Below are 18,557 nucleotides of genomic sequence, written 5' to 3'. Positions count from 1 at the left end.
TCAGTAAAGAGTGTGACTCTGAATCAAATTCTCCAGTGTACTCAGTTCACGACCTGCTAAACGCCCCCCCCCCCCCCAAAAAAAAATAAAAATAGAAATCGTATATACTACTGCTTATCTTTATATCGTATCACGAGAAACATAGAAGAAACACGATTTAAAAAATCGTTATTTTTCCTCAGTTTTTAAAATGTCTCAATGTACATGTATTTATCTGATTGACACTGAAGAAGTTTTGACAAACTTTTATTTAATCATGGCTATAAAGTAATGGTTTTACATTAGAAAACGATTGTGCAGTCCATCTCTGTAAGCATGTGCTCAGTAGCTGATGTTTTTAAAGAACTTATAATTGTGAGTAGATGTCGGTCAGAGAAACATACTGTACCGTGGAAAAGCCACAGTATTTCTAAGTATTTTCTGAGAGACATAACTTGAACAAACAGTTATTTGTATAAATGTGTACACATAATCCAATGGAAGGTTCGGGAGATTTAATCCCCTATATTCTTAACATAATGCGGAACAGTAATTAATCATCGTTTGTTTAGGAATTCATTGGATACCTATATATATCAATGATTCTAAACATCTTCACAGTGGCATGATTTTAAAGACTGTAATAATAACAGACTGCACTAAATATATATCTTCTTGCCATTCAATTTCCAGGATAAATTTGCAAACTCAGTATCTGTATATCTGTCAACTCTAGTACTTTTCAAAATCGTAATTACGATAATATAACGATTATATTTATAAGCATATTCACATGATGTGGGTAAATTTTATCTACTCGTCATAAAAATTCATACTTATACTGGTGTGATTGACTAATGATACGTACATATGTATTACTGACAAACGCTGATTCACATTTTGGTTGACATATCGATATTTATCTGCTGGTTAAGGAAAGCAACTACCAGATACATGTATACTCCCTTCTACTGAATCATAATTTGACTCAACAAAATTTAATATCAACCGAGATTTTATTGCATTTCATGTCATATAGCCTGAACAGTAAATTATATGATTGCATGATTTAGATAAAGTATATATCACAGACAAAGAAGAGAAACCCAAAAACGTGCTCTGTCACAGTAATGCAGGGCTCTAAAACAAGCCACCAAACACTAACAAACAGACAAACGGGACATACATGTACACAGAATATAGAAACACGTGTAACTGTACATGTACGAACAGGCAAACGAGACATACACGTACACAGACTATAGAAACATGTTTTATTGTACATGTAAGAACATGCAAATGGGACATACATATACACAGAATAAAGAAACGTGTAATTGTACATGTAAGAACAGGCAAACGGGACATACATGTGTACACACAGAATATGGAAACATGTGTGATTGTACATGTAAGAACAGGCAAACGGGACATCAAGCACAACACAGAATGACGAAGTATGTGTAAATTACATCATATATAATAATACATTATTCAACAGTTGTTGGTGCTAGCATTTTTTGTATACATAACATCCGTTCTAATGGCGTACTTCCGGCCCTCTTCCAAAATTGATCCCTCGTGAAGGATATCGTGCTGGAAAATCAGCACTGATCCTGTAAAAGATTAGAAAACGACCAAAATTTATCAACAGGCGATATACAGGGATATTGCTCGTCTTTCTCCTCTTACCCAATGTACTAAACAAACATGCTAAAGGATACAAAGTGTGCAGGTCTTAAACTCATTATTTAGCGTATAATCAAAGATACTACATGTACTTGTATACAAAGTTGCATTCGATTGATTCTAGAGGGTTTTTACAGTTTTTAAACTCGCTATTCAACTTAAACTAAGTTTCATTATTTTAAAAGACGTGTTCAAATGATTGTAAATTGTAGTTTTAGCTTAAATAAACTATTTCAAAAGTAGGACGTGTTCGATTGATTATTGATTGCATTACACGCTATATATATGTCTCATTTCTTGCCTGTTTTAGGAACAACCTCTAACCCGCCGTCCTTGCTGTCGAATTTGTTCAGAAACGTTGTACTGCCGCCTTTGAATCCCTTGGCGAGAGAAATAATTCAGATAACAATAAGACATTCTAGAGATTGATCAGATAACGACTCTAAATATAGATGACTTACTTCGTTTAGGTAGATCTGGACAGTGATGTAACTTACATCCCCATTGGTCCTCATGTAAGAACCGTCAAAATGAGGTTTGAAGTATTCACCTGGGTTGTATCGCAAAAACCGCAACCTTTACAATCAAAGCGCAAGGAGTATCAATAATTTCAATAATTTGTTGGTGAAATAATAGCTATTAGATTAACTATCATATTTTTACTCGGGACAGAGGAAATATTAAACTGAAATTAATGTAAGTAAAGTTTTGTTTAATTCATGACGCAATACTGGGTCATTCCTTGAAGGATGGAAAGAACGTTAATGAAGTAAATTTTAAAAACACTCAATACATTTTCTCATCTTCGCTAGCCAAGGGTTTTCGGTCCACTTTGCTCCCCATAAACCCCTGTTTATGGGGAGCAAAGTGGACCGCAAAACCCTTGGCTAGCGAAGATGACATTTTCTCAGCCATACCTTTCATTAAGTTCCACAAGCTTTCTTCCCTTCCACTCTTTGGGAAGGTAATCTTGGATTCTTTGAAGGATATTAGCGGCCTCCTCTCTGGAATCCCAGATGTTTCTGGCGTTGTTTCGCACGTCCGTGGCTTCCATTTGTCTGTGATTAAAGAATTAGAAAACTCCTCAGAACATAGTCTGTAAAGTTGGAATAAACTCCAAATTATACAGTCAAATATTTAACTATACATGTACTTATATATGGTCTGCAAAAACGAAGTTGTTTGAACCACGCGTAGAGTTCCCATTGATAGACAAGGTACCAAGCAAAAGTAAAATATATACCGTACATTTCCAAAATTGATACCCTAATTTATTGTACAGGTAAATAGATCTTACATGTATATTTGTAACGTTAACTGTGCATAGATGTGTAGAAAGGCAGTAGTGGGAATGCACATACCTTCCTCCGCCGATATTGACCAGGGCCAGTTCGTAGCCCCGCCTCTCTGAGTCCTCAATGTACTTCTTACATTCCTGTCAAATTCAGACATGTCCAAGCAATAAGGAAGGCTCCATTTTGTTTTATTCAATGGCCAGTATAGATTCATTATTCTGTATATTGATTTATTTAATATAGAATTCTTCCCTTATTTAGAGATATCTTATTTTATGCATTACATATAAGCGTCAGCTAGCCCATCCCCTCCCAAATTGACAAAATGAACTTTTTTTTATCTTGGGTTGTCATACTTCACGTTTGGTACAAGCCCCCCCCCCCCCCCCCCCCCAAAAAAAAGGAATCTTAAACTGTATCGGAATCGTGATATATCATCAATCCATTGAGTCTGACAACATCTGACCATGAATTTTTTATCTATCTAAATATATCATTGTGCGCATCTCTACCTGCATCTCGTTTGTAATATCTACATGTACAATTCAAACTACATCATAACAGGGACGTATATACATGTACTAACCTGTTATATATGTCTCTGATCAATACGATATTTAAAATATACATCTATATCAAATTGTTGTTGTTACGGCAACTCACTTCTTCTGTGAACACGTCGTACAGGACAAAGGCCAGCTTTCCCTTGGAGTTTCCCGGAAGACTCAGCTCCTGCTTTGTGATCCCCATTGTCCTCCTATCTTAAAATTACACCATATAGTATGTCACTGTTTTAAATATAGATAACATACATGTATGTGATAGGATCGTAAGTCTAGATCTGTCACTGTCTGAAATAACATACTTGTGATATAGGACAAGTATGATATAAAAGTAATATAAAAAGTAATATAAAATAAAAATATGACTCGGACCCTCCTTGACAAACATGGATATCCCCCCCCCCCCTCCCCCCCCCCCCCTGACATTCTGGATCCGCGCATGATCTTCAAAGACAAAACCATATTTATAGATCATATAGATTTTTGATAAAAAAAAATCTTCTTTAAATAAAAAGAAATAAGACAAATTGTCGTTGATTGCCATAATGAATTATAGAGTACAGCTGAGAGGGAGGGAGGGAGAGAGAGAGAGAGAGAGAGAGAGAGAGAGAGAGAGAGAGAGAGAGAGAGAGAGAGAGAGAGAGAGAGAGAGAGAGAGAGAAATATTTACTCACCTAATTTTCAGGAATTGTCCAAATGACCAATTCGTAACTTTGCTTTCATTTTATATAGGAATATATGTAATTTCTATTTATAAGATATCTTCCGTAAAACAAAAATAACCTCAAAACAACAGTCATCTCATCTATAATTTTATAAATTAATTTAACAAACTGAATTTCAGTACGCATTTTAAAAGTATTATTTATGGTGACATTAACGAATGTTTACTTAATATTTACTTAAAATAAACATACAATTTTACAATATCCCTACTTTTACCCCACCCTATGATGTTCTCCGATAGGGGTCGCACTAATTATAACTTCCGCTTTATGGTGTGGACATAATTTGTCTCTTGGCCTGGCTATTATTGTAAACAATATGATGAATTGCATGCTGATAGAGGAGGGAAGCAAGATATGACAACTTTCTCTAATGTTTTGTTTATATCTGTGCTTTGGACATGTATGCATCATGGTAAATACGTCTATAGAGTATAGTGCAGTAAGATCTGTCATATTCAGATATTATCGATGACGATGTATTATCGTTTATATAGTAAATCTGATCTCTTCATTATAAATTGTCAGAGTTCACTTTGGCATTTTAAGTCTGGTATCATCTGGCTTTTTTTTCAACTTCCCTGAATATAAACGATGAGCAGTAAAATGTTTTATTTATTTTACGTTTTTTGTGCATGAAATTTTCAGAATACATTTTTACTTGTTCTGTAAATGTGAAATTGGAATCTATATGCAATTAACACAGAATTGTGACTGCAATTCTGGTTACTGAAAATTTAATAGGTCAAAGAGAGCAGTAGCTTGAAATTTCTATTCATTGTTCGCACAGGCAAGCTTTTATGCTCGCTAATATACCAAAAGAAAAGAATATAACTTGTCTATTTTCCCTATCTTTTTGAGCTCATTTAACTTTAAAGTTTTTGATTTGAATTTGTGTATTAATTGTTTACTGCTAACTTAGTATCATAAAACAATATTCTTTTTAAATTTATTACCATGCTTTATAATAATTCATAAGACATGCAGAGATTGAATTACCAAAAATTATGTAGATCAAATTGTTAGGGCAATACTTATCTGCTCTGTCTGTGTGCTTGTATAGTTGTACATCTATTTTGGTAAATTATAAGAAAGCTTAAAATTTCGGGTTGAAATATTATTGTGCTTATAAACCACATGTACATTTCTTTAAGTCATACTAAAACTATGGTCAGCTATTTCAAATAATCTTTATTTATTTGTTGTATCATTTTGATAGTGTCCACCCAGAGCTACCCAATCATCCACTCAAGTAAGAGCATTGAGGTAGAAGAAGGACATAACTTAGAAGTAAGGTGCAGTGTCAGTGCCAATGGGGGCCCCCCTAAAGCACTGTACTGGCGAGGGGTGTGGAAATCAGAGGATGAGATCCACCAAGAGTGGGCAGACAACTTCACCAGGACACTGATTATCAAGAATATCACCGGGAAAGATGCTGGCATCTACCAGTGTTTCTACAATAGCTCCACACTGCAAACAAAGAAAGGACTCTCCATACGAGTCATCTCAAAGTGTAAGTTTTTACTAGACCATGTAGACAGGAGTTCATCACTTTATGCCCATAAGATGAAAGGTTAGGTGGTATATTGATTATTTTTGTTAGTGATGTTACTATAATCCAACCCATGCTTCAGTTTGACATCTGTCTGTACAGTGAGCAGGTTTACAAAATAAAATCATTGTATTACAGCATTCAGAAAATATGATATTCAATAAAACCAAACAGCTTTAAGATGTTGTAGAAAATTAGAAAATAAACACATCTCGATGATTATACCCTGGATTCTTGATATGTATGTATTCATTTTATTTCAGTGGCTACAGGTGCCAGGTGTCATAGTAAACAGTTTTTATGCGAGTCTGATAAAGTCTGTATTCCCATGGAACAACGTTGCAATAAACATCCAGACTGTATTGACGGATCAGATGAAAGAAACTGTCAGTACGGTGAGGCTGAGCTTGTTCTATTCTCAGGACACATTGTACACTGACATATAACTCCCTCATCAATCCTAATGATTGAAAATACACTCACAACAGATGAAAGTCAGTTTAGCTATTCTTGAGAAAAATGTGGTTATATAATTTATATAGATGTTTGCAGTCTTTCAACATTCAACAGAGAATATTTGATAAAAAAAACCCCAAAAGGTTTGTAATGTACTTGCATGTAGGTTTGGTATTAATAATTTAATTAATTCCTATTAATTTCTTTGTCTATTGCAGCCAAGTGTGAGGACATGTTTATTTGTCAGAACCAGCGGTGCATCAACAAGACGTTGGTGTGTGACAGCCAGCACATAGACCACTGTGGAGACTGGTCAGATGAGTATTGTCTCATCACAGATGACCAGTACCCCCAAACAGGTGATTAGCAATACCTAATGAACATGGAGAAGTGTGGACAATACTCCAAAGTGATCTCATCAGAAATACATATGGGTACACTTAGCTTTACATTAGGACAGACACTTCAACAAACCACTTGGATAGTCCTTCATCACTCATGTCCAGAAATTTTGCACAAATTTCAGTCAATTGGAGCTGTTAAAATATAGATATCTGTTTGCCTTTCCTGCTTCAATTTTGCAGCTCAAACATCCTTCAAATCATTTGTTAATATTAGAAGTACAATTCTTGCCATTACAGAGGGTAATTTTAACATTTTATCAATCTGGTTTTTTGTTTTGATGCTAACTGCATTTTTTGGACCTTTTAAATTGGAGCCATTAGAGTCATTTCTAAGCTTTTTGTTTTTTTGTGCATCAGCATCAGACTTCAAAGGATGAAGGTAAAATTGGACACAAAATCAAACCAATTACACCAGCTAGATAAATTATAGAGATGCTACTGCTTTAAGATGAATATTTAATTGCAATTGATAATTAGAAGGATGATTTCCTGGCATGCATTTAAGAGATCGAGTTAGTGCATACATCAAGTAATAAAGCCGCTCTTTATTTGAAGTTTAATGGGGGGGGGGGGGGGGTGTAATGTAACATGCATGTAAAAAGCAATACATTTGTTTTATATACTACTGTTACTGACTACTGTATACCAGTTTATAGTGGTCCAGATTGTAAGTCATCCTGAGATGTTAAAGTTTGTGTTGATGCTTTTGTAGAGGTGATCAATGCCACATCAAACCTGCCCAGTGACAAGACACAGATGTCGTGGCTGAAGACCACGGTCTACGCTGTGATTGGGTGTACCGTCGGCACAGTTCTCCTGATCTCCGTCATCGTGGTGATTGTATTCAGGTTCAGAATGAAGAGCTTCCCACGCTCTGCTGAAAGAATGTTACGACAGTACCATAGGACAGTCAGCAGTCAGAATCAACAAGACAATAATCAGAATGCCATAGAGATGGACCCTTTTCTGTCTGCGTCTTCTACTTACGGAAACATTATTGTGAATGTGAACAATGGCATTCAGTACATACCAAGGAGTGAGATTTCTCCCATTGGTGTGCCACCTTCATATTCTGATGTAGAAAGGGAGATAAATATGGGCAGAGGATCTCCCCCACCGCTATATAGTACCATAGACAGGAATCCTGCTCGTGAAGTGATTAATTTCAATAATTACATTATTCATGAATCTTCAATAGCCAGTGCGTGTGCCACTTGCTTGCCATCCTTATCTCGTGATTCTTCCATTTTATCAGAAGGAGAACTGTATGTTCAGCAAACACGACCCACCTCAAATACGTGTAGCGTTTCTGTTCAGACCTCTTCTGATGAACCAGAGGGTCGTACCAGGGAGAATTCTCGCTCCTGTCAATGCCAGTCTATAACAGTTCAAAACGGGGCCATATTACTAACAGATTTATGTTCTCCACATGAAAATTGTGAATCTCTTCAATCAGAATCCATTCATACAGACAATGCGTCATGCGGTAGAGTGTGTCAGTTAAATGTTCAAGACGGTGCCATAGTGTTGACCAGCGATACTGTTCACAGTAACCCACCTTGTGTGGATAGTCAAGAGATCCAACGAGAGAACCAGGACAATGTCAATGCATCTATCAGGGCTGAGGGCAATAATCATAATGAGGTCCAGGGCAATGTTAATAGTGAGATCCAGGGCAATAATAGCAGTGAAGAGTGCCCTTCCTCTATGGAGTCAGGCCCAGCCCAAATTCAAGTAGAGGGAGGGCAGATAGTGTTAAGAGGAAACATTGTCCCTACAGAGACTGTGTCTGTGTCACAGCAGACAGGGGGTACAACCTCTTCACCCCCACATATTGCTATTCAGGAGGGACAGGTTGTCCTTCAATGAGTATAAACTATACTGGGGTGCGACCAGTTCTTGCCGAGTACCATTCTTGCCAGTACATTGTGAAGTCATTTTATCAAGACATAAAATTATAGACGTCACAATGTACTGGCGAGAAATGGTACTCGGTGAGAACTGGTCGCATGCCAGTACAGCGTAAAGAAGGAAGTTTAAAGATCTGTGTTTTAACTGTTTTTTTTGTGAAAAATTTAGGAAATAGAAAAAAGGGAATTTAGAACTGCACAGTATCAATATCAATGTTTTGAAATATATTCTTAGAATGAATTTAATGTATATTAAGTAAACATTTTTGAAAAAATATGTAGATACATGTACACTTAAATAATTTTGAAAGAGCACATGAGTTTTCATATACGTGTTTGTTTTTGGTTGTGTATAAAGAAAAGGTTGTTACATATGAGAGACTTTGGTTTGCATTAGATGAGAGTTGTTGTTCTTTGGACTTGTTATCCATTGCCAGTGTTTTCCAGTATTTCAATGTGCCAAAATATGGATGGTACAATACATAAGATAAAGAGAATTTATGTCAACTAATGATGTTATTGCATGTGTTTAAAAAAATCCAATCCCTTTAATTAAGTTCATGTAATCTTATTTTATATACAAGTTTGGTGAAATTTTGTGGTTTATTTCACTTCTTACAAAAAGACATTTCTTGGGTGTATATTTTCAAAGTAAACACAATCATCACCTTGGAATCAATGTTTTGAATTCGGAAATCAAATGTATTTAAGAAATGAACTCAATGTCTACCCAAGTTATACGAGTATAACCTGGGTTAAAGCAATTTACAGTTTTTTATTATCCGCTTCGCGAATTATGAAGCGTAAACTGCCCCAACCCAGGTTATACTCGTTTATTAGTTATAATTTAATTTTCTGTAATTTACTGTACAAAGTGAGTGTGTTTTACTTTTAAAAATGATATTAATCTGTTCAAAATTCAAACATAACATCAAGCGGATTAGTATGTTTTTGACATTGGTGCATTGTGACCTGTCTAATGAGGTCCAAACCAGGTTATACAAATTTAACTAAATTTTTCTATCCAATCAAATGCCGTGTTACATCCAGAATTAAATTATTGTTGATTATTTCAAGTACCTGCTGTTTTTTTAGAACTCAACTTTTAGGTACCCTACCTACTATTTCCGCTATTTATTTTTAAGTTTTAACTGGCCGCTACAAGTATATGTCATTTTTCTCTCATTTTACTCTCTTAGATAATATGTGGATGAAATTATCAATTTGAAAGGGCATATGGTTTTGTTATAACTGTAATTTGTCAAATAGTAATGTAGTTTGTGTTATCAAAACCCATGTTATGGTCAGTTTTGAATGAATCTGCCAGTAGCTCAACAAGTGCTGATCTATTAGGATTTGTAAGGCATTGAGTATTTATTATGTGTTTTTTTTTTTATTATTTTTATAATACATTATACAATAGATACATTTTGAAGATTAAGGCCCATTTGTTATACAGCAATGCAATTTACACAACATATTTTCACAGATGCTTCCATGTAATTTTCAAACACAAGATACAAACTATTGAAAATTATATGCTCTACTTTGATTTTGTTATAATTTGATTTTTTTTTCAAATGAAAGATTGCTGCTGATGAGTTTTATAGATAGTTTAATAATTTATGCTTCAGTTTGATTTAAATGAATCAGAATTGAGTATGAAGAAATTTTTTGAATCTAATTTGATTGAAATCAATGCATTTTGGGTAGCAATCTAAGTTAAAAAGATCTACCATTGATTGTTATCATATATACTTGGTACTATGAATTTTTATCAGTAACATTAACAACCCTAAGATCATGAAATTAATTTGTTTTTGGCAATTATCAAATGTAGCTCATAATTTAATCCATTATATATAGTACAGTGATATATGACAATAATGTCTACCTCAAATTGTTTAATTTATACAAAAATGACAAGACTGTCTGAATTTGCAGTGTTCTGTCGATATGTATTTTACAGACTAACTACTGAGTATTAGGTATTAAGACATCTCTTAACCTTAGGGTATACTTTGTGGGAGTTTAACCTTGACCTTCATTTGAATATTAATCTTGACAATTATGTATGTGTTTCTTTAGAAGGTTTTTTAAAAAAAATTGTATGTCGCTCAGACAGTAATTTACGGGGCGTTGTCTGCGTCTCCTGTTTAAGGCCCAGTGGAGGTAAAATCTCAAAGAGCTCCTCTGGTATTTATTTGGTTGTACCCTTTACCAATTTCAAACAAATTTAGCAATGTTAAAATAACATAAAAATATAAGGTCGGACCTGTTGTTTGTAACTGAACGTATAGAATTTTGGTAAGGCAATTAAAATAAAATTTCAAGTAGGAATATGTTGGAAGAATAAGAATTTGAACCCAAATCCTGACGAGGCTGTCTTGATGCTGAGGGCATTAATATTGCCATTAGGTCATGTGTAGAATAAATAGACCTTTTATTCTCTATGTTATATCTCTGTTAGATTCCAGATTGAGATGCCTGGTAGTAGTGATGTTTCATTGTTAACACTTCCTTATAAGGAATGTTTTATCTTGTTCCTGCAATGTCCTTTGTTATAGATCATGTCTCAGTTATAACATTTGAGTTGTGTTAATAACACTTTAATATAACGGCAATGATATAATTAAAATTAGAAACAAATTGTTGTTTTTATTTGGTTGTTTAAAACTCCATATTTGATAACCCTACCTAGTCCTCTATTACAGAATACAAACTTAGCCTACGTGCAGATATTTAGAAATTGGAACTGTAAATTCAGTTTCTAATTCAAATAAAATATTAGTATATCTCTGTTTCATGGGAACAACCTATTACATACACGTATAGGTCTGTAAAGGGATTTTGAAGAAGTGAACAAAAACTACAAAAAGCTATCAGCATTCATTGATATGTTGGACACTGTACCGCGGTAGATTTGATTTTGAGGGTCCGGAGCAGTGGTTCCCACCTAGTCCTGTAATGCGATGCTTGGACTTCTACCGAAGCATTGTGTACCGAACACGTCTTTTACGTGTTCAACATGACGTAGACAGGGGTTTCCCTGTTCAGCCTGACACTAACCAGGGTGTTCTGAAGACCCTACATGTTTGCTGTCAGTCTCCCGTCGTTTTGTCCTTTTAATGCAGTTTTCTTTAAATGGGCGCATAGTAGACAATTAAATGCAAGGGACCAGTGTTTGAAATAAACGTATTTGAAAAAGCAAGAAGTACGAGGTTTGTGAAGATGAAATCGTTTGGAGTCGTTACTTTCATATTTTGTGTTGTTCTCATCTGCCTGATCTTCGATTTTGAAAAGGATAGACTATCTATGACAGAAGCTGGTAATTCACATAAGCATAGATAGCGTAATAATTTTTAAAATGAAATGACAAGTATTATAATTTTTAAAACTTATAATGTACTATTATTCTACCGTTCTTTATTTTAAAAGTTGGTGTGATTTAGTTTTGTTGCTTGTTTCCTTTGGTATAGAAGCTGGTCATCAGTTATCGCGACAGAGGAGACAGACCCCCGCGGGGGACTACCTATACACCCTGGAGGTCCTGTTTGTCGTGGACCCAGCGGTGGTCAGCTGGTTAGTATACCCCTCCCCTCATCCCTTTACGACCTAGTGATAATTGGCGAGTACCACCCCTCCGCCCAAATTAGTTTCCTAAAAACCCAGTGATAGTTAGCTGGTAAGGATCCCCCTACACACACACAACTCCATGCTGTCTCCCAACGACCCAGTGATAGTTAGCTGGTGAGGACCCCCCCCCCCCCCCCCCGACCTCCGTGCTGTCTCCTAACGTGACCCATACAGTCATAGTTAGCGGGTGAGTACATTTCTCCCCCATATCCATTCCCCTTACGAAGATGTCATGTTTCCATAACATCTGATTTCTGAAATGTTTTAGGTTTAAATCTCAGAGTAGACCTGGATTAGATGAAAAAGTTCTCCTGGAAGCGACCAACAGAACAAAACTCCATTCTCAGCGAATATTTAAGAGTGTAAGTTTGTGAACATCACTACATATGGTAGTTTAACAATCTCTAGTAAAACTTGCAAGTAATTGCAAATTTGTGTTGAACGTATGAACAAAATTACAATACAAAAAATATAGGTTAGGTATTTTTATGATTTATTAGCTATACCTGCTGTGGCACCAATTACCATCTACATATTTGTACTATCTTTGGAGCCAAAGATCACGTACTTTTTATGGTTTATATTACGGCTTATATTGAGAAGAAAAATAGCGTATGTAATGCTTACATCAATTCCATGGGAATATGTAATCTTTACATCAATTCCATGGGAATATGTAATGCCTACATCAATTCCATGGGAATGGTGGGTGGTAGGGACGAATTTGGCAAACATTGAGCCAAATCGCAATAGTCATGATTTAAATGTTCACGTTATAAATTTATTGCCATAGTACTACAGTACTGTTACGGGTGTATGACGATTTCTCATTTTCACTTCAGATTAAAACAAGGTTCACCACATCGACAGAGTTAAATCTGAACATAGTACTGGTGGACGTAATTATAGCAGAGGTGGGTGCCATCTATACTACATACAAAATCTACTTAAACTTGAATTAGAGCTCTGTTATGATTTGAAAGATTTCAACATTCTGTATTCCAGAAATATATATATGTAGCTATATACTTTCCTTTTTCTTTTGCTAGAATCTGAGTTTTCCATCGCCGTTATCTTTTACGCCCAACCCTAGGTCTTTGATCCCCGCCCCTGAGGTCTTGGACACTTTCAGGAACTGGGTCAACTCAACGGAACTACCCAATCATGACCACGCTTTGCTTTTTACGGGGTTTGTGCCTTTTAAGGTTTCTTGTGCAAGGTGCTTTGGTTATTACAGTGCTTTAATTGGTAATTAGCGATAAAGATTTTTTTATGATGTCAATTAAACCATTTAGGTTACTTTACAATGCGTTTTAATTATGTCAGTTGTCATCTCCATCTTTGCATTTTAATTAGAATTTTGGAGATTTTCTGTGGAATTAATACGTTTTGGAGATTTTCTGTGGAATTAATACGTTTAAGTATATATTCAATGTGCTATAAACTATTGTAGATGATGTATACTTAACATGCATATTAATTAATGGTGTTTTATGAGTTTAGGTTTAATTTAACGTACGGAGGCTCGGCATCTTCAACGGGTTAGTTTTGTTTCACAGTATCATCAAATCATGCTTAAATTTCGCTACGAAAAGCAACCCTTCCAACCTATTCCCAATACAGTTTTTATATTTTCTCAATACAACTTTACGGAATTATCATACTGTAAATTTTGAATTCATTGGGATTGTGTATAAATACATTAAATTAGAGAGCTCTATAATATTACAATGGTCTCGATGGCAGGGCTATCCTATCCGGATTCTGTCTGCACGGCCCTGGCGATGTCGGTGGTGGAAGATTTCTACGATGAACGGACAGCGATATTCGCCGCTCAGGAGCTTGGAAGAAGGTACAAAGTAAATATACAACATACCAATAATACTATATATTTACATTTAGCCGTATATTTATCTTAAACCCCTTTTCCCCTCTAAGCCTCGGTTCAAGGTTGGACATGGATGGGAACTTTTGCCGAGCAACCAATCTTAACATCATGTCGACCAAGTTTGCTTTCAACAGCCCCAAGACGCCGAATCTTTGGAAGTTTTCACGATGTTCCATATCATACATCAAAAATTTCCTTCAAAAGTTGGACAGGTATGACTATGTGCCGAGTGTCATCTGCATCTCCTTGTACTGACCAATGCTTGCTAACGTACAACATGTTTAACTTACATTTTAGAGAAAAAAGGTTATACCAATGTTTGGTTTTACAGTGACGGGACAGAATGCTTGAGGTCCCACACAGCCACCGGAGTGCCATTGTTATCAGAGGTGGCCAAATCCCCGGATGCTGACGCACAATGTAGAACTGCCTTTGGTCTTGAGTCGTTTTTATGTAGGGTAAGTGTCGCTATCCAAATCAAAATTGGGAGAGGGCGGTTTAAGTTATCGAACTTGTGCCCAATCCCAAATGTACTTTTGTACAATGAAGATATGTTCCAATCAAATCAAAATTAGAATGTGGATTATTGTCGGAAGTAACTGTATGTTAGAATGACTGCACGTTGACAGGCCCTGACCGGTCCGGACTACAGCACCCTGTGCGGAGGAATGTCCTGTTATTCGCCCGAGTCCACTACGTGCTCCAGTATCCTGCCTCTAGACGGCACTATTTGTGGCAACTTCACGGTAGGAACCATTGTTAGGAATGTATTATTGATTTCTTTAAGATTTATTTCTGTTTACCACAGCTTCTAGTGTTAGATTTGAACATGAACTGTTTCTAAACACTCTAGGTTTTATATTTCTAGACTTGCAATGGGGGTGAATGTGTGTTGTCGGATGAAGGTGAAAACGTACCAGGTAATGTCTTTTCTCCAAACTCTGTACTTTCATATTTTAGAATTTCAAAAAACAGTTGTTCAGAATTCACGTCACCAGTTGGGTGTATGTTGTAGACAGGTGCCCGTTTGGTGACCAGCCGGTGGTCCCGGGCGGCGTGGGGTGCGCCGACAGAGTTTACGGACGGCCGTACGACTGTTATCTCCCGTCCGTCAACGCTGCCTGTTGTTTGTCGTGTGAGGAGATCAAAACTGACATCACAGGCAAGTACTCCGACATTTCTAAAAGGCAAGATTCAAAGTTATTGATGAAAACATCGTCCTACAAATACATACAAAGGAAGTTTTCTATTTTGAAAATCGTGTTCGAGTAGCTAGCGTGATGCTGTTGTTTAATGGTCATCTCTTTCCAAAATAGCAGTTCCATGACAAAGAAAAAGCGTAAATGACTTAGTTGAACTCAAAATTAGGTGCAGACTTTCCTATTGTAGCCACATGTATTTTATACTTGTATCCTGTGACTGAACCACTTATTAATAAGTGGGTCTATAAGTAGATATAATACGTGTTTGATTTTGTCCTTTTGAAGGCTGTGAATACGGGGATCGAAGAGACGGGTGTCAGTTTTCCAAATGTCCCACCTACAACAACTTCACCCGTGAAAACCTCTGCTGTTTGACCTGTATAAACGGTAAATTGCCATACTCCGTTTCGACTGTCCTCCCGTTAACGTCTACGTCATCGGAATCTGTTTTCAACGTCAGTGATGATGCAATCACTACTGAGAATGGTTAGGGATTACCATAACTCATTTCTCTATGTCTTGAGTAATTTACAATCAATCAAATAATACAGTATAGGCTGTTGCCATGAAATATTTTCTTCTTGCTATAAATGACAACATAAATATTCAATAATTTAGGTACTTCACTCATCAGAACTACGACACCTTCTGAAAGATCGTCCTCCGTATCAATTTTATCCACAACTGATTCTACCAGGGTTACACAAACTTCGACAACGTCAGAACTTCAGACTACAAGGATATCATCAACAGGACCGGATATGTCCTCCGTGTTAAGTACTGGTAGAACAGCTGGATCCTCAACTTCTTTGGTTACTACGGAAACGGTTACAATTCGAACTAAAAACTCGACACCAACAAGCATAACATCTGCAATTCCATCTGACATCACGTTGCCCTCCACATCCACTTCAAAAGATATTACGTCATCAAGACTGACATCAGAAGCAACCACCGATTCATCAACGCTTCATACCACATTGCTAATCAGCACAAGGTAGTGATATCATACGATATGAAAGCAGTTCATGCAAATCAATACTCATAATCAGCTCGACGCATATATATATATATATATATATATATATATATATATATATATATATATATATATATATATATATATATATATATATATATTATATACTTTGAAGCAGTGAATCAACTCATTCTGAGTCCACAACACCTCGGACTACGTCTGGAGTTACAACAACTCAGACAACTACGTCATCGGCCAGTGATGAAGAGAGTAGTTCTAGTGAAGATAGCAGCGAGAAAAAGAAAAGTACTAGTCAAATTTTAAATTATTGCAATACTCGATACCTTCAGAAGATTATGCTTAAAGATTTTTATTACACTATCTATACTGTCATACAATAGCACTTGGAACTCAAACTCTTCCATATTACGTTTTATTTTTCAACGATGATATTGCAACTAAATACCTAACTGACTGATTTGAATTTCAGAAAAAGATTGGAAGAAAAAGCAGAAACAGCTAGAGAAAGAGAGAAAGAGAAATGAAAAACGGATTAAGGCACTGAAGAAAAGATACGATAAGATGATGAAAAGACTGAGAAAGTATTTGGAGCTTCCATTTTTTAAAAATATCCTCTGATTTAATGTTACATCAACAGTGTTCATTTTCATTAAATTCCCATTGAACCCTTTTGGTATTTGGATTTTTTTTTAAAACTATGATAGATTGTGTCTTCCTTTGGGACTTCACTATCTCTTGGTCAATAGTGACTATTTCCCACAAGTGATTGACTAGATAAATGTGACACCCCCTCCCCTCCATATAAACTTTTTTTTTTCATGATGGGTATAATTTTGTAAAACGTTTGTATATTTCTGACTGGGGGTATAAATTAGAACAGAATTATGTCATTAAATGGTGCTTTATTAACAGAATAGTGCCGAACCGTTGTACAGTAAGACACGCTTATAACGAAGTGTCAGGGACGTGCGATTTTACTTAAGGAATGAATTCAATATTTATTTGTTTTATACGATATAAAATGGTTTGGGGCAGTTTACGCTTTATAAACGCGAAGCGATTTATAAAAAAGCGTAAACTGTTTGTTATATAATCGTGTTTACTGTATATCGGGTGTGGGATCGCTGTCTAGGCACCTTTGCGTTTTCTTATACACAGAAACTTATTAATAACAAGTAACACCCCCTTCACACACAGATAAAACTAACAGGGTAGCCCTGCCCACTACTACCATATGATAAAATATCATCGCAAAACAGAGCCTGGAGTGGTATGGAGACTAACTGGGAATCAATGCAAGACAAATCTATGCATGTTCAGAGTAGGTGATAGAAAATGAATAAGAACAAGTTGCTGTCCTTTAAAAAAGGACTACAATACGTGGACCATTTGCATGTGTTTCCAACGAAAACGTGAAAGCCTTAAGATTATTAGAGATTCCACCGACTCTAGCCCTCTGCTTTTAACCACTAAATTTGTACGTTATATTACGTATACATGTATGTATAACCCTGAGTTTTAATCTCAGAATTTAAAGGGTTCTTACTTCTAAAATAAGTTTGATCTATCTATGAATGAAGTTTGCATGTATAGTATCAGGCATTCGGTGAATTCTACTATTTGCGCACACATTGCATATTCGCACTACTTTGTTAACTATGCAGTGACAGCTTTGTGTAAATTAAAAATTTCATAATTTGATGCAGTTTTCTTGAAATTTAAACTTTTATACAGTGACATAATTATACAATCATACTTAAATGCGTAAAATAAACAGCAAGTTCAAAAGTTCACCGGAATATGAACTTGGTTGTTCACGCGATGAAATCCTGTGACGCCCTAAGGGCTTCTCAGATGATTTGATTTTGACCATCCAAGTTCAGAATTGTTTAAATTACCGATATTTTATATTGACAATAATACAATAATCCAAGCGTCAAGTGATAAGGGCGTGCTATGTTCGCACATAATTGAACGTTTTTGCTATTTGCAAATGTTAAAGGGGCATGGTCACGATTTCGGTCAATTTTTTTTTTATTATTTACAATGCTTAAGAAATGCATTTCTAACGATCAAATAAAATTTGGGTGCCAGTGGATGAGTTTTAAGCAAGATATAGAGCTCACAATTCTTCGTCATGTAAACAAGGTTCGTGCCCTGTTTATGTTTACATAGGTTCAATATACCAGTGAAAAATCCTTTTCAAGCTGATTTGTTTATCTTCTTATTCAATTCAAGCATAAAAAAAACAGTTCCCA

General features: G+C 35.8%; 3 protein-coding genes across 7 annotated transcripts; 2 read left to right on the top strand and 1 right to left on the bottom strand.

The window, feature by feature from the left end:
• Positions 1 to 976: 976 nt before the first annotated feature.
• LOC105318987 (uncharacterized) lies at positions 977 to 4,441 on the bottom strand. 3 transcript variants are annotated; one of them, XM_011416335.4, is made up of 7 exons: positions 4,201 to 4,427; positions 3,627 to 3,720; positions 3,030 to 3,103; positions 2,586 to 2,726; positions 2,130 to 2,244; positions 1,970 to 2,048; positions 977 to 1,595 (listed from the first exon to the last, which is right to left on the bottom strand). In XM_011416335.4, the coding sequence occupies exons 2-7, from the start codon at positions 3,711 to 3,713 to the stop codon at positions 1,474 to 1,476; spliced, it is 618 nt and encodes a 205-aa protein (XP_011414637.3). In that variant the 5' UTR covers positions 3,714 to 3,720; positions 4,201 to 4,427; the 3' UTR covers positions 977 to 1,473. The 3 variants fall into 3 exon arrangements, with proteins under 3 accessions (XP_011414637.3, XP_011414631.1, XP_065941979.1); XM_011416329.3 differs by having other exon boundaries at positions 3,627 to 3,724; positions 4,201 to 4,423; XM_066085907.1 differs by lacking the exon at positions 1,970 to 2,048 and having other exon boundaries at positions 3,627 to 3,724; positions 4,201 to 4,441.
• A 60-nt stretch (positions 4,442 to 4,501) lies between these two features.
• On the top strand, positions 4,502 to 9,993 carry LOC105319006 (uncharacterized). Its single transcript, XM_011416355.4, has 5 exons — positions 4,502 to 4,666; positions 5,471 to 5,764; positions 6,067 to 6,198; positions 6,478 to 6,618; positions 7,376 to 9,993. The coding sequence occupies exons 1-5, from the start codon at positions 4,609 to 4,611 to the stop codon at positions 8,530 to 8,532; spliced, it is 1,782 nt and encodes a 593-aa protein (XP_011414657.3). The 5' UTR covers positions 4,502 to 4,608; the 3' UTR covers positions 8,533 to 9,993.
• Positions 9,994 to 10,134: 141 nt separating this feature from the next.
• On the top strand, positions 10,135 to 17,092 carry LOC105319012 (A disintegrin and metalloproteinase with thrombospondin motifs 16). Of its 3 annotated transcripts, none has more exons than XM_066085904.1 (16): positions 10,135 to 11,901; positions 12,053 to 12,155; positions 12,478 to 12,571; positions 13,052 to 13,123; positions 13,259 to 13,398; positions 13,713 to 13,750; positions 13,956 to 14,061; positions 14,148 to 14,309; positions 14,429 to 14,555; positions 14,727 to 14,843; positions 14,966 to 15,017; positions 15,113 to 15,259; positions 15,585 to 15,686; positions 15,918 to 16,296; positions 16,454 to 16,584; positions 16,769 to 17,092. In XM_066085904.1, the coding sequence occupies exons 1-16, from the start codon at positions 11,805 to 11,807 to the stop codon at positions 16,915 to 16,917; spliced, it is 2,016 nt and encodes a 671-aa protein (XP_065941976.1). In that variant the 5' UTR covers positions 10,135 to 11,804; the 3' UTR covers positions 16,918 to 17,092. The 3 variants fall into 3 exon arrangements, with proteins under 3 accessions (XP_065941976.1, XP_065941975.1, XP_065941974.1); XM_066085903.1 differs by having other exon boundaries at positions 15,585 to 15,785; positions 16,457 to 16,584; positions 16,769 to 17,087; XM_066085902.1 differs by having other exon boundaries at positions 15,585 to 15,785; positions 16,769 to 17,087.
• Positions 17,093 to 18,557: the final 1,465 nt, after the last annotated feature.

This window comes from Magallana gigas, chromosome 5 (genome assembly GCF_963853765.1).
Source record: "Magallana gigas chromosome 5, xbMagGiga1.1, whole genome shotgun sequence".
In the NCBI taxonomy this organism is placed as follows: Eukaryota; Metazoa; Mollusca; class Bivalvia; order Ostreida; family Ostreidae; genus Magallana; species Magallana gigas.
This window is presented reverse-complemented; position numbering and strand designations above follow the sequence as displayed.